This window comes from Toxotes jaculatrix, chromosome 9 (assembly GCF_017976425.1).
Source record: "Toxotes jaculatrix isolate fToxJac2 chromosome 9, fToxJac2.pri, whole genome shotgun sequence".
Lineage (NCBI taxonomy): Eukaryota > Metazoa > Chordata > Actinopteri > Toxotidae > Toxotes > Toxotes jaculatrix.
In genome coordinates, this window is record NC_054402.1 from 12,893,942 (window position 1) to 12,909,166 (window position 15,225).

The 15,225-nt window shown below is 40.2% G+C and overlaps 2 protein-coding genes across 5 annotated transcripts in view; both read right to left on the minus strand.

Moving 5' to 3' along the window:
- Positions 1 to 738: 738 nt before the first annotated feature.
- Positions 739 to 5,375, minus strand: c1qtnf5 (C1q and TNF related 5). The gene is made up of 3 exons (XM_041045533.1): positions 5,228 to 5,375; positions 1,828 to 2,072; positions 739 to 1,730 (listed from the first exon to the last, which is right to left on the minus strand). Exons 2-3 carry the CDS (start codon positions 2,057 to 2,059, stop codon positions 1,210 to 1,212), a joined length of 753 nt encoding a protein of 250 aa, XP_040901467.1. The 5' UTR covers positions 2,060 to 2,072; positions 5,228 to 5,375; the 3' UTR covers positions 739 to 1,209.
- Positions 5,376 to 8,020: 2,645 nt separating this feature from the next.
- Positions 8,021 to 15,225, minus strand: part of kmt2a (lysine (K)-specific methyltransferase 2A) — a 39,228-nt gene continuing 32,023 nt past the window's right edge. For all 4 annotated transcript variants that reach the window (XM_041047362.1, XM_041047359.1, XM_041047358.1 and 1 more), the window contains exons 27-34: positions 15,095 to 15,163; positions 14,785 to 15,011; positions 14,381 to 14,455; positions 14,064 to 14,238; positions 13,785 to 13,892; positions 13,581 to 13,661; positions 13,124 to 13,253; positions 8,021 to 13,010 (exon numbers count right to left, since the gene is read on the minus strand). In XM_041047362.1, the coding sequence (XP_040903296.1) occupies positions 12,735 to 13,010; positions 13,124 to 13,253; positions 13,581 to 13,661; positions 13,785 to 13,892; positions 14,064 to 14,238; positions 14,381 to 14,455; positions 14,785 to 15,011; positions 15,095 to 15,163 (1,141 nt within the window). In that variant the 3' untranslated portion in view covers positions 8,021 to 12,734. The remainder of the gene's footprint in view (positions 13,011 to 13,123; positions 13,254 to 13,580; positions 13,662 to 13,784; positions 13,893 to 14,063; positions 14,239 to 14,380; positions 14,456 to 14,784; positions 15,012 to 15,094; positions 15,164 to 15,225) is intronic.

Genomic DNA, 15,225 nt, shown 5'->3' on the forward strand with positions numbered 1-15,225 from the left:
GTCACGCTTGAAAGTTGATCAATCAGACAGAAGTGGAAAGTAGGTAAGCACAGTTATTTGAGCACGGTACTTTTGAGGTATGTGTACTGAACAGCCTTAGCAACTAACTTCCTGTGACAAGCTTATACACTGCATCGCATTGTTAAATCTAATAATCTAATCTTAAATGTAGAGTCATTGTCTGCCTCAAACTGGGGGCTGGTTCCACAGGAGAGGAGCCTGACAGCTGAAGGCTCTGCCTCCTTTTCTACTCTGGGAACCAAAAATAAGCCTGTACTTTGAGAGAGTGTTCTGTTGGGATAATAGGCTACTACAAGGTTTTAAAACCCCCTGGGAACCCCTACACTAACATAACTAACTGTATATAAAGTATTTAAAAGTATCTCCACCTCGACCACCTACAACAGCAAAATGGCACATGCACACTGACGTATCAGTATTGACAATATCAGTGTCATGTATAATAATATAACAGTCACAGGGCCATTTTTCTGAAGAATGAGCAGTTTTAGTACATCTAATACGAGTGTATTTTGCGCACAATTCTCCTATACTTTTGCTTAGATAGGAGTTTGAAGAGTATTTTTACTGTGTGGTTGGTACTGAAATCAGATAAACATCTGTATAATAATACAAATGTGCACAGGCAGGCATGTTATGAGAAGTTATTGCAACAATCTGGCAAAACTGATTGTCTCCCCAGTATAAAAAAGAAGCCAAAAAGATGTCAGTCAGGCGTGTTTTAAAAACTAAAATGGTTTATTCATGTTTCATGTTCGCTGTGTAGAGACGGATGAGAAACAAAGTGCAATAATAGCAAGAAAGCTGTTTGAATTTGTGGCCTGGAGTTGGCTGGAGACCGTTGTCACAACATCTGGTACAAGAATTAACTGTCGCAACTGTTTAAAAGCTGCAACTAAAGAACAGACACTGAATAAACATAACTGCTCAGTGTATGTACCTCACACTTCACCAGTATGGTATGTGCCATTCAAGCATTCAAGTAACATTGTCTTGTGTTTTGTTTTTTTGTTTTTTTGTTTGTTTTTTTTGCTTTTGCTTATTACACAAATACAGCTGCACCATGTCATAGCCCATTCACTTGTCATTATCCACAATGTTTCAATTAGGAAAATAAAATAGGCAAAAAATAGATTGTGGTTCCTTTCCCACCGGGGAGTATGACTTCGTTTTGTACATTAGCATCTGTCATGCAAACACAGCAGAGTTTTTCCAATATGAGTACACCAGGAAGCCGGTGAAGATGCTGTCTGTCTTGGTGCTCGTGTAAAACCCATTGTACTCTGACAGAGCCATCTGGACCCAGACCTGGTCACCAGGGACAAGGTGGAGCAGGGAGCCCCCTGACAGAGATGCTGGTTTGGGCCAGTTTCCGTAAAACTGGAAATAAGATGCCACCGTGTGTCCGTTCTTCATCAGGTCAAACTGCAGGCTGGCACGGTAGACTGTGGCGTGGACGGCAAAGTAGTAGACTCCAGGGACTTTGCAGGTGAAGCGTCCCGTCTCTGAGTTGTAGTCACCCTGTTCATTCAACATGATCTTGTCGAAGCGGACTGCATCACCCACAGTGAGGGGTAAAGTGAGGCCCTCAGATAGCTTGGCACTGAAGGCTGATCTTGGGGCCACAGCGCACTCTCCTGGCTGCCCCGTTTCCCCCTTCTCTCCTGGGTCACCTCTGTCTCCGGTCAGGCCTCGCGCTCCTGTCTCACCTGGAGAGGAAGAGGAGCATGAAACATACAGCAGTGACATTCATTACACACACATACACACACACACACACATACTTAAATGAACATAATAGAGCACCTGGGTCTCCCCTGTCCCCTTTCTCTCCCTTCTCCCCTGGAGCAGCATCTCTCCCATCCCTCCCGTCTCTCCCTGGCTGACCAGGACTGCCATGAGCTCCGGGAGCGCCTGGGATCCCTGGGTGACCAGTGCACAGACTAGGAGGGATCTTGTTGTCCTCCAACTGGTTAGAAAAATGGACTTGTAGGATGAGGATGGAGTGCAACAAGGGTAACAGCCTGAGCGAGGTCATTGCAGTGTCACGGCTGAGAGAGAAAATAGAAAAATATTTCAGACTTGCAAAGATAAAGGAAAGTATGTGTGGAAACATTACAGTTTACAAAAAAACTGCGGAGGAGTAACACCAGAGTTGGAACTGGACAACACACAATGGGATAATAGTGATCTGGTTAAACAAAAGTGCACCACAAATCCCACCGTAAACATCAAACATTATCAGATTACAAACTCTGGGAGAGTACATATAAATTTTGAAACTGCAGCGCATGTAAACACACTGAAATTGGTGTTTTACAATATAATTTAAGAACTCACAGTGTAATATTCAGTTTACATTTGCTTTCAGTTAAAGGGAATAAAGGACTTTAAGGACTATTGTTTTCCAGGCAGAAATGCCACACTACTAGACCCTGGTGGGCTGAGAGCAGGCCACAACTTTGTAACACTACTATTTAAAATAAGTTTAAAACTGGATAATGTGCAGTAGAAATGTCAGGCACACTGACATTCAGACCCAAAACTGCTCATGAAAATGGTCTGATTTTTAAAAAAATATCTTCTCAAATACTTAAACCAGTATTGACTAGTGTTTTTAACGTTTTTTGACATTTGATCATGCACTTAATATGTATTAACAGAGAAAATATGAATTATAATAACATCAGTTTATGTTTCTTCAATTCTTCACTTGGTTTGAGGGGAAAGTAAAACTGAAATAACCATATAACATTACAAAGCTGGCATTATTCATTGGATTTCAATACTGCCAAAGCTCAAAGGAAGAAACCGGTGATTTAGAACAGATGACATTTTAAATGTGTCCCTCTCCACACAGGTAGACATATTTATAACATTTAATAGGTTTCAGTATGTATAAATGATCCTAAGTGGAGGTTTTACTGACATGGCACACACATGGAGAACTTGTGTTTATTAACACAGGTGCAGTTTTTGGTTCCAAGCAGTGATTCAGCTTCCTCAAATAATTGGCTGAGTTATGATACTAAGAAGAGCATGCTCTGTTTCAGGGAAGGCACATGGAAAGAAATGATAGAAAAAAAGGAGAAAGAAAAGGAGATTCAATAACAAGCAACAGCACACAGAAAAGGTTATGAGTTTTGCTTTATGCATGTGACCATCATCCATGATCACAAACTGATTTATCTTACATCCGATTGGTTAGCATTACAAACTAATATGTTGCACAGGATGCTAAGATCAGAACTCCATGTAAATAAACATGTATTTCTAACATGTCAATTATGTAATGGCAACAAGTTTCTAAGTTTCTAGCCAAATACAATTCCCTCAGCTACTGATTAAGATTACTTCATAACTGCAAAATAAAAATATTACCAGATGTTTGACGGGATGCTGAAAACCAGCTGGCCTACTCAGAAGCTATTCACAGTCACACCTAAAACTCAAAAGGTCTGTCCTTAGATTCTCTTCTCTCTCTCTGTCCCCCTCTGTTTCCTGCCTGTGTGTGTGAACATGAATTAAGAACCTCAGTCCTCAGCTGACCCCGCATGGGCAACCAGAAAGTTATCAAATTGTACATTTCTGCTACCTACCCCGTATAAAATCACTAAATTCCATGTTTTTTATTGCAGCACCCTTGCCTTTTCCAGCTCGTCTCCACTGTCACCCTGTTCAGCCGTCTGTCTGGGAGGAGGACAGACGTCACAGGAACATAAACTGAATTGATGAACTGAACAGGAGGACCTACAGGCTTAGTGGCTCATAGCACTGGGTTCTTTGTGGAATCTTTATTACTTAAACTTTATGGTTTAAGTAATGAAAGCTGTCTATCATCTATCTGAGTGTCTCCTAATTGCAATCGAGAGCTTATTGTACATTCATAACAGCTGACAGAAAGAGAGAATTACACAAAGACAGGAAGAGATGAGGGGGTGCAAAAAAAGACAGAAAGAAAAGAGAGAAAAGGAGAGAGAGAGAGAGAGAGAGCAAGAAGTGCATGTCAGCATTCCTGGCAGAGGAGGAGAGCAGACAAGAGGACAAATACTGGAGAGTCTGAACAGCTGTCTGCCTCAGTAGTCTTCAGATGATTAGAAACAAGAATGTTCTGAAAAACTGAACAAAAAGAAGAATCCAGTGTTTATAGACCACTCGCACGTGAACAGTGTTTACTGCACAACTTCAAATACTTCTGATTCAGTTTATTCTTATTGTCTACAGAGCAGCTTTCTGCGTGTAGAAGCGTGCAAAGATCAAATTTAGCCTTGTTTTATTTTAACCTTGTCTTCACGAAAGTGTAATTGTAATCAGGTGGAATCCAGTTGTACTCAGTTTAATAAACAGAACATGTTGGAAGTTTTTGTTTCAGTCAAACTGAAACTGTCCGTCCTGTGACTTGGATTCAACTTTACCACCTGGATGATTTCCATGAACCTTTACAGGCAGCACAAAGATCTGATTCCTCTGTAAGATATAACTTAACAAACCCCAGAAGCCATTTGGAAGAACTTGGCACACTGCCTGAGGACCAGCTGGAGTGTTTTGATTTCGTCCGCATTTACTGTAACTCATTGTCAGGCTATTAAAGGCAAAGCTGCTCATTTATTTTCACCCTGTTTTGCTGAATAATGCCTTTACCAAACCGTGGAAGGTATTGTACCTAAATACATTTACACAAGTATAATTTATACTTCTCACTTACAGTTCATACTTCAAATCTACTTTATTTCAGAGGGACCTTTTATACTCCACTGCATTTATCTGACAGGTATAGTTACTGATTACTTTAAACCACCCAACTATGTGTAGTAGTTAAAATTAGCTCCACCTAAATTTGCTACTTTAAAATACTGCCTAACTTTGAATGCATCATTAATAATAAATCCATTAATTTAACATAGAATAATGCAACACTGGCAGGGTTTCATCTGCAGTATAATTTTTTAGCTTTGATACTTGAAGTACTTTTTGCTGATAATACACACTTAGACTTAGTTTACTGATCTTTGTGGTACTTTAGTTCTCACTTGATGCTCTGTAGGAAAAAAAAGTTGCCAGAACTTCTCTTCTCAACACTAAACCTATTAAAGGTGCCTCAGCCCTGCACCCTGACATGTACAGACTTCACCCGAGTGCCTTCAAACACTGAAGCAGCTTTGATTCATTCGATTCAGGAAAGAAAAAAAATCAAAACCTAACTTACTGGCTGATGTAGTGAAGTCTTTGAAAGCTGCTGCTGCTGCTGCTACTGCTGCTGCTGATGATGTTCGTGAGTGCCGTGGAGAATCCAGCTAAAGCTGCTGTTCCTCCCAACCAGAGAGTCTGGCTGGGAACAACTGAAAGGAAATGGTAATGAAATCCAATTAGAAACTGGGGTGGGTGGGAGAGGAGGAACTGCGGGTGGAGAAGAGAGAGAGAGCAGGGAGGATACAGAGGAAAATATTTGATGGGAATCCAGCACAAATAAAAGAGAAATATAACTTTTAAAAAAAGTGTGACAAACTCAGTACGAAGGAAGGGATTAGGTTTGAGGGGAAGGAGAGACATTTAGGAGAAGATGATAAATGGAGGAATGTTTTGGAGATTGCATAACAGTGTTTGGGGGAAACTCTCCAAGACAGAACCACAGAGAGTTCAGAGGGCTGTGGTCAGAAAAAGGCAAATGCCACCACAATGATCTGCAGCTGAAAATGAGCTGTCCTCCTCACTTTATTACTCTAAAACACCATCGCTTCAAAAGGAAAGGTGAAGAGAGGCAAATACAAACATTAATTGACACATAGGGCAAACACACACACACATACACACATATTTATCCTCTCTACTCTGTGATTTTCATTATCTGCCTCCAAGATGAAGCAATTTGCTCGGCCCAGATATCATCTTCCTACTCATGTCAGTCTTCCACTCGAGCAAGACTCTCTGACAGTAATCCTCTTTTCAATATAATCCTTCAGTGGCAGCGTTCAGTTGATAAAGCAAAAGGTCTTAATATCTTTTTGGCAAAGGAGCTAAACTTGAGCTGGTAAAAAAAATTTCCTTTCAATTCAGGCCAATGAAAACATCTTTTCGCAGCTGCCGTGCAGCCGTGACCCCAAAAGAACCTTTCCTGTGCCAAAACTGGAGATGGTAGAGGAGTGTGAGATCACGGTCCATCGGGTTAATCTGTGTGGGTGAAAACAAACGGAGTGAAGCCTCAACAGGAGTGCTGAGTATAATACAGGGGTCTGCAATCAGGTTCAAACATGGGCCAGTTTTTTTTGGCATAGTTCACTGGGGAGGAGAAGTATTACAGGCGCAGCAGAAACACAGATGTACTGAGTAAATTTTTAATGTTTGTTTGCTTGTTTGATTCACTTAATTAAGAAATAAAACTCTATTAAAACAGTTTGCTTGAGGGTTTTATCCAACAATCATATTTTAGGCACGTTAGCAGCTGAAGGGATTGTTATGCCAGCCTGTTACTAAGTCAGTCAGATCACCACTTTGGTCCAGATTGAAATAATTCAACAGCTGTTTCATGGATCGCCATTAAATTTTCATTTCTGGGGACCATTCATTCATGGTCCCCAGAAGATGAATCCTAATGACTCTTCCTCTAGAGCCACTATGAGGTCAATTCATGGTTTCGAGTTAAAATATCTTGACAACTGTTTGATTTCACATAGGTTCAGATATTCAAGTTCCCCTTAGGATGAATTTTAATACCTTAGGTGGTTTCCTCTCACATGCAAGTATTTTGGTGTGACATGTATGGTCACACTGAGAGCAAAGAGTGAAACTGCTCTGACTACACATGGCTCTGTTTAGTGTTTTAACACTAAAACACAGGTTTTATGGGAAAGGGATAGGAGATGTCGGTAGCTCTTTGAAACAAGAGTCAACTTTCCTTTGAATGTGAGTCATCAGGCTGTTGCGAGGAGGGGTTTCAGCAGGCTCCTGTGGAGGCAGCGAGTCGTAACTGAAGCAGAGAAACAGCAGAGTAAAGACGTTTTCAATTAGCAGCACCAGAATCAGCACATTCTGGGTCTGCTACACTAATTTCCTGTAAGAATCCATAAACTGCAGCTTGGAGGATTTATTGGTAATTTGGACCACTTGGCAAATGAGCAGTTTGAATTCATTTGTAATGGGTGGTGGTGAAGTTATAGCAAAAGTGTGATTTGGTTAGCTAAATAACAAGGCAATCTTAGTTTAGGGTTAAGATGTGTTCCAGAAACAGTCCTAGTTTTCATAGTAAAAACAAAGACATACAGGGACTGTCGTGAACTCACAAAGCTGTGAACACAGATGTGCTTCTTAAAAAAAAAAAAGAATTGTGATGATGCACTTATTTCCCAGAACATCTGCTCTTGTTCTAATCTACTCGATGTACATTGACTGAATGAGTTGACAGTTGTATTTAATATAAATATTATAAAATTGGTTAATCCAGAAAACAATCGCCAGTTACAGTTAATGCACATTATAACTCATCATATTGGACATTAAGTCTCCATTAACTTCAGTAAAAGTTAAAGTATTGTTGTGTGATAATGTAGTTTACGTACAGATTGGAGAAGTCTGCACTGTGTAAATTGCAAACTTGAACTGAAGTTTTCACCTGAAAACTGAAACAAATGGAAGCAAATGGAGCAATGGAAAAAAATATATTAACATTTCTTTGGCAACATAAACGGTGAGCTGATGAGGGATTTGTGGTCAAAACACTAAAATGGGGAAAACCACTGATATGGTGAGAAAACAATCTCACCTCAAGGTCCATTTAGTAGCTGCTCTGGAGCTTTTGATCATATCGCACAATCTTTATCAGCAAATGGTATTCTGCCCAAAATTGGCTTCAAAGCAAACTCCACCTACTGATAAGGATCATGTGATGAGACTGATAGCTCAAGAACAGCTACAAAATGGACCCTAACTCTAAAGCACTGGCGTGGCCCTTTAAACTGAGCAGCTGTCCAATCAAACAACGAACCAGTCAAGAAACAACAAAGAGTAAAGGAGACATGTTTATTATTTAAACTATCACTTAAATAAAAAAGTGCATAGAAAATAAACATGATTAGAAACTTTTCTTTTTACACTTATATACAACTTTGTTTCCTAATTATACATTCAACCAAGTAGTTTGTGGTTTATTTTCACTGTGGTGGTTTTCCTTCATTTCGTTGATGTGTATTGAAAGAACACTGTTAAAACGGGAGAAAATATGACTGTTGAACTCATGAAAACCGTTATTACAGAGAGCAGAGAGGAATATTGATAAGACAAAGGTATATTCAAGGCATAAGAAAACAAGCCTGTTCATGATCCATGATCCCTCTGTTAGCACATCCTATGTCCGCTCCCTCCGTGACACCACATCCCATCCTAGGCTGACAACATCTATACACAAGAAACAAGTAGAAAATTACAAATACATGTTAAGTACTTGTCCGACCTCTCCCAGACCTTGACTTGTAAAAGAACAATTCAGGGTGGATGTTGCACAAAATAAATAAATTAAATGTTTTCAACATCAGCATTATTTCAGCATTATGACTTTCTATAAAAACAGTACATGATAAGTACAACCAAAGCTTCGGAGGAGAGAGAGGTGGTCAGGGAGACATGAGAGGTTTCCAAAATGAAAAACACCATTTTGGCGCGATCTTTAAAACTTCTGATCAGTCTCCACAAACCAAACTCTTAATTTATACCACATCAAGTAAGCCGTCTAAAAAGTCCCTGTTAAAACATACAAAGAAAAAAAAACAGAAAAACATTCACTACAACAACCAGGGGAAAAAAAAAAAAAAAAAACAAGAACCAAAAAAAAAAAGACAAAAAATCCAAAAAACCAAAATGGCTGACCTCAAGAAGTTCACAACCACATTAACACAGTTACATTTCTCATCACATAAAAACCGTTTCCTTTCCAGAAAGTAAATAAAAAGAAACACTGCAATGTTCCTTGCGGGCGAAGGAACACTCACAGGCACAGCAAAATTGGTACTGGATATCGATATACAAAAGAATGATGCACGTTAGTTTCATCTGATAGTACTGTAACACAAAACCATTATAGAGTACATTGAAACATTGCTATTAACCATTATAAATCTGCTGTTTTGCTACTGTAACTAAGTTTGTCTGTCCATTCCATATATTGTATAGATACTAAAGTACAAGAAATTACTATGCATGTTTCCGTATAATATTGTTATGTATTTATACTATAATTACAGATAGTGACGGAGAAGGGCCACTGGTGTGGCATGGTAAAATGAAGTCCAAAGAAACAACAGAGACCATTTCCTTATTGTATATGTTATTTAAAACCCAGAACTAAATGACTTCTTGTTCACCCTCTGACCCTGAAAATGCAGAAGTGGATCTCAAGAAGTAAGAGTCATAGACAGAGCCCTTGGCATCAGTTAACGTGTTATCACCGATGCTAACGTGAACTGTTGAGCTAACCCAGTTAAGAACCTGTTGTCCTACAGACAGAAACACCACTGCTGTTCACACGTCAGTATTATTCCCAGTGCTGAAATGAAACTGCTGCTGCCGCCCAGCTTGAGGTCATATCTACACATCGTCCATATCTACCAGGGTTGTTGACGAACTGAAAACAAATGTAGCTGACAAAGATTCGACATCATCACAAGTCTGGTGATGTGGAGGAGGAATATACATTCATTGCTGACCTTAGCAGCAGAACCCAGCAAGCCCAGTGCGAGTGCAGCTGTACAGCCACAAGGCTGGCATGTCAGTCAGGGTGGATGGGGCTTCAAGACCTGACAAGACCTGATCTCGGGCCCTGTATGGAAAAGCACAGCCGAGGTTTGTACAGTCTGCACCTTCAGGAAGGAAAGGGCTGCTGGCGTGGTCCCTGCCTTCACTTTGTTGCAGAAAAAGAGTCAAGTGCACTTTGCTAGGGCCTCAAAACACGACTTTCAAGAGTCATCAAGACCAGTTCTAGGTTGACTGAACTCAGGGCCTAATGCACAAACTCAAAGTATCCTCAGTGACTATCTGTGCTTGTGGTTTCAGCATTGGAGTTGCATTGTCTGTCTGGAGAAAAGAGCTGAGTTTTCCTATGTCTATTCAGTGCCTGTGTCACAGCTAAAGTGCAAACCATGTGTGGGTCACTTTTTTTTTTTTTCAGTTCACAACAACAAAGGGCAGTGTGGGAGAAACTGCTAACGGCCTTTAGGTGATAACGAAGTCAGCATGAACGGCGGACAACAATAAATCAATTAAGGGACAAAAACAAAGTAAGTGGCTTCAGAACCAGTCAGTCTAAACAGTCTTAGTTAAATATTCGGTCCAGGACATGAAGGCTTGTGAGAGAGAAGAGGCATTACAACTAAGGCAAACCACGAGGAGACTGCACAAAAGAATAAAAAGTAATTTCCAAATGCTGGTGAGCACTGATGAGTGGTCACCAAAACAAAGTGTTTTTTTTTTTTTTTAAATAAACGGATTGAATCAACGGAGATATGTCGAATGCTGTTGGTATCTTAAAATAAAGGCACCTCTTTATTATAGACTGCAGAGGGACACAGCGCTTTAAACTGACAGGACTGGTTATATTTTAAACGTGAATAGTCTGTATATGGCCAATCGGCCGCAACTCTGTCGACCCATGGTTTATTAGCGACAAGAAAACCCGAATCATTTTGATAAGGACTGCCTGGTAGCAGAATGTAAGTGGACTTGATTCTTGGTGTGATGTGGCGTGGAGACAATAAGGCTGGAGAGAGTAGATATCTGCTATGGAACAACAATCTAAACTCTCTCAAGTGCATATTATTAGTTCACATGACTGCCACACTGCCAGCTAGAACTGGAACAATGAGAAAAGAAAAAAAAAAACGTCAGCTCTGACCCAACGGCCCGGGATAGATAAAGAGCTACTGGTGGACTGAACTAAAAGGGGACCAAGCCACAGACCAGCGTCAGTCTTTGGAATCAAAGAAAACATTCAGGCTACAAATTAAAAAAGAGAAATAAAATTACGACAAAAACAACTTTGAAAAGGCAGCGGAATACAAAACATAGAGACCAAGCATTAGTGTTTGTAAACCTCTATTTCCTACAAAAATGGCAATAAAATAAATACGATTTTTTAAAAATATAAATACCATCATTAAGTGCTATTCACTAGTGAGTGCTTTTTAAGTCTTTTTGTAGAAAAATATACATTATTTACATTTGTTTTTTTAAAAGCAAGCATGATATTTCCCTGTCCATAATAAAAAGACAGATAACAGACAAGACTTTAAAAGACTTAATACAAATAAAAAACATTTTTCATAGTAATTGTTATCACAACAGGCCAAGAAGAAAACAAGCGATCTGAAAATTCAATTCAAGGGTGTGACGTTTGGTTCTCTTTGCTGCTGTAATTTGGAACGTGATTCAAAAGTCTGAGCTTATATAATTACCGAAAACAACTCTGATATCAACAACAGCATGCACAAACTTGCAACACGTCTGTCTGTATGTTTCTGTAAGATCCATGGCTGTTTGTACATCACAGCTCCAAAATTCAATTATAAATATGTCTACTAAAGCACATCAGTAGGGTTTTCCAGTCCCTTGGCTGTCAGTCCACCAGAATCTCTAGCTGCCTCTCTCTCTCAGGCCAGAGGCTTAATCCCATCAACGACATGTCTACATAGCTACCAAGCTGTCAGACTAAACGTTAATTAAAGTACAAAGGATGATATCAACCTCAGCTATCAGCCTTTACACGAACGACCAAAAATAACCTTTTGTTTTTTAAACAAATCTACATTTCTGCCCCCCCCGTTTCTTTTTTCTCTCTTCCTTCCTGTGGTCACTGCTCCCCCTAGTGTTTCCACCTGTACAGCTCTCATCAGGCTGCTAAACACAAGCAGCTCCTATTTACAGTGTCGAATGTACACACCTACACGCTTTTTAAAAAAGCCCAGTTAGGGGAAGGTTCCAGTAAATCACAATGGCTCTGAAGGCATCAGGGCACATTCGGACAGGGAGATGTGCATCAATAACAGCTGACACTGAGATTAAAAAAAAAAAAAACAAACAAAAAAATAAATAAAAATACAAAATAAAATAAAATAAAATAATAACTTCTAACAAATTTCTAATTTTTCATTCTAGTAAAATTACTGTTCCAAGTCCCTTCAACAAATTGCACTTTGGTGTAAAATGGAACCAAGTTCTTTGACTTTTTTTTCGTCTATGTTCAAATCTCAGCATTAGTGGACCATAACTCTAGAAAATTAAGGAGGATGGGCTAAAGTAAAAAAAAAATAAATAAATAAAATGAAGGGGTAACTTTTTCATCCAAATGTAAATAAAAGTTAATATTGTAATGTTGTGAAGGCTCAAACCGTTTCATAACTCACCTCTGAAGGTGAAACTTCCCATGCCAAATGTAAATGAGACAAAAGGAGGCACAATATGTTGGAATTTCTACAATTGGCCCCTCCACCAAAACGGCCTTTCCTGCATATACAGTACGACACACAACTGCTGTTTCTGCTGTGTTCTGCCAACACCAGCGGCAGAGACACCGACAGAGCTCGGGCCCTGTTGCAGCTGTGGTCCTACGTGGACCTAGAAAGTCGGCATAAAGCCAGTGCCACGGCAAACCCCCAGCAGGGGCGTCCTCAGGACATCGTGGCACTTCTACTCAACAGACCTGCAGTCCTCTTTAAATAGTTTCCACACAGGTATCAGTTGAGGAACTTGCGACACTTCTTTGCACCGCAGTTGCAGGGCAGCTTGTTGCTGGCATCCTCAATAGGGAACTTGTAGTCGTAGGTGAGCTCCTCACCACAGAAGATACGGCGAGACGCAAAGATGACAATGTGCTTCTGGCCGTCCACGATAATGACCCGAGAGTAGCAGTTGGGCTCACAGGAGTGGTTGATGAAACGGGCGGCGTTGCCATGCACTGTGGCATCTACCACCTCGTAGTCATCAATGCGAAACATGTAACAGCCAATGCCCTTTGAGGAGGGAAAAGACAGAGGTCGTATGTTTGATGCTCCCAAGACTTTCTGAGTCACATAAATCAAATAAATAAAAATCTTATACTCAAAGTTTGTTCCCAAGACCTCACCTTTCCATCATAGTATTTCTCCCGTTTGTCAGTGAGCACAGACCGAATGACGTTTCCAGAGTATTCAATGACCATCTCCCCAGCATCAATGGTTTTCTTGCAGAATAGACCTCGGCCATGAATGGGAGACCTGCAGGGGAATGAATCACAGTAATGTCATTTAAGTCTTTGTATGTGGAGGCATGTATAATTTTAAATCCTTTTGTTTTGGCCTTTTTTATACCTTCAAACTTATCAAGACTTTGCTGAAAGAAAAGAAACTGCTGTGAAGAATAGAAATAAAAGAGACTTAACTTGATGATGGACTAACACAACAGTGCAACAAACAGGTATTTGCTATTGGTCTGAACAGAGGAGTCCAAAGGCTAGTTTCACACACAGTATATATGATCTACTTCTTGTGAAACTATTCATCAACCTAACTGATTTATATATCATTAAACACTACTGATCTAACCTGTAGACTCCAACAGTCTCCTTTGAGGTGGCCTTGAGCTGCTTGAATTTCACAGCGAGTGGCAGCTCCATGGAGGCACGCCTGCAACAACAGCATGAAAGAGTAATGTTATAGTGATAGTTACATCTTGACACTGATATTTTAGAACTGTTAACTCTCTCAATTCTAGATAATAATTTCAATTTTATGAGTGCTGTAACTGACCTGGCAGTCCTGAGCTGTCCTTCCTCATCATCGTCTTCCGGCGGCCTGTACTCAGGGGGCTGGCGGTGTTTTGAGGCCAAGAAGTTGAACATGTCAAATACAGACCTCCTGGAGGATAGACAGGTGGAATAGAAAGCAGTGAGAAACACACACAAGGCAGGATTATTGACATTTTAATGAACTTTCTTATCAAGTGAAGCAGTATCCATATGCATGTTATTTTCATATTTCCTGCTCTCATTGTCTTATAGTGTGTATGTGTGTGGGTCCCTTCCTAACCTGTGGTGGATCTCTGCGCGAGCTGAGCCGTGGGGGTTGATGGGAGGTTCATCGGTTTCCTCCGGTTTGTGGAAGCGGAAACGGTAGCTCCGACAGTGTCTGGAGCCATACAGCTGCTCCAGCAGGAAGACCACTGCTTCATGGACCACTCCCAGCATCTTCAGTCCGTTCACACCTGGGAGGAGCGGAGACAGACCCCCACAATGAGTCAAGAGTTGTCCATTCAAAATTATTATTTGTATTTAAAAGCATTTTTGAAATACAGGGTTTGAACGAAAATACTTTATTATTTTTAGATAACCAGGATCATGCCTCACCTTCAAAAGAGAGTTCTTTGAGTCGTGCATTGGAGCGAGCCTCTTGCACCTTATCAGTCAGGGATTTCCAAGCCTCTGTAGAGGGACAGGCAGTTAGGAGTCAGTATTTTATGTCCAGTGTATGGTTTAATGATTGGACATCAATTTCACAGAAGTTTGTTATACACTTTGTTATATTATCACCGTGATATTATTACCTTTACAGAAAAGCAATTTATACATGTGACATATGAAGCATGCATGCAACATTTTATGTAAACAATGTTTTAATAACACTGAATAATTACTCTATTCACACTTAATACAGAAGAGAAATATGATCCCTTTTGTACTGATAGTATTTAATGTAAAAATTTCAGGGTGCAGGGTGTAGGCAGTTATAGAAGTGAGTTGGTTTCTCTCACCTTCAATACTCTCACAGCGGATGTGGAAACCGTCCTCACTGCAGATTTCAAAGATGATGCCCTTCTTGGGTTTGCTATCCAAGCCGGTATCCCTGCTGTTGCCGTCCTGGTCGGGTGGTGAAGCCACAGGAAGAGACCCTGCTCCTCCAGCTGCAGATGGTTTGTCTTTTCCCACTGCTTTACCCGGTAGAACGGGACCTTCAGATGTTTTCTTTTTACCAAGCACACTGGAAAAGATAAAGGAAAATATTACAACTCATACATTTTATGATCAGTTTGAAAATGGGTGACTAATATTCAGACTCCATACCTCTTGTTGGTTGCCTTATCTGGGGGCTTGCCAGTGTCCATGGGTTCAGGGGAGATCAGCTCTTTGGAACTGCATGCAAAAAAGATATGAACAGGACATACTTTAACAATCTTATTCTTAAATTCGGAAAG